General features: G+C 37.6%; 1 protein-coding gene across 1 annotated transcript in view; it reads right to left on the bottom strand.

Annotated features, from left to right (window-relative positions):
- The window catches only part of LOC119593854 (guanine nucleotide-binding protein G(I)/G(S)/G(T) subunit beta-1-like), a gene marked incomplete in the record, with an annotated part of 42,289 nt that overhangs the window by 6,517 nt on the left and 35,477 nt on the right, over nucleotides 1-295 (bottom strand). The window contains 1 exon segment of the mRNA XM_037942885.1: nucleotides 87-92. Coding sequence (XP_037798813.1) covers nucleotides 87-92 — 6 coding nt within the window.

Raw genomic sequence — 295 nt, 5'->3', positions numbered from 1 at the left:
AAAGAGGGAAACATTTGCCCCTTTGTCTATTGCTTCATACAAACTACAAATTAGATACAATATGTCCATTATATTTAGTATATTACCTCTGCCTTTTGGTCCACATGAAACAGAAAGACACAAATGAGAAAAAACGTGAACTAAGTCATGGTGTATGTAATATGTTCCCTGCCTGCACACTTTATGGTCTCTGACACCTTTGTACTAAACAGGGCAGGAGCAAGTCACCGTACTACATACATTACACTCATGTGAAAAGTCAAGCAATACTCCAGCAAATTATCTTTGTGAGGCT

The sequence above is a fragment of the Penaeus monodon genome, chromosome 32, assembly GCF_015228065.2.
Source record: "Penaeus monodon isolate SGIC_2016 chromosome 32, NSTDA_Pmon_1, whole genome shotgun sequence".
NCBI lineage: Eukaryota > Metazoa > Arthropoda > Malacostraca > Decapoda > Penaeidae > Penaeus > Penaeus monodon.
This window is presented reverse-complemented; position numbering and strand designations above follow the sequence as displayed.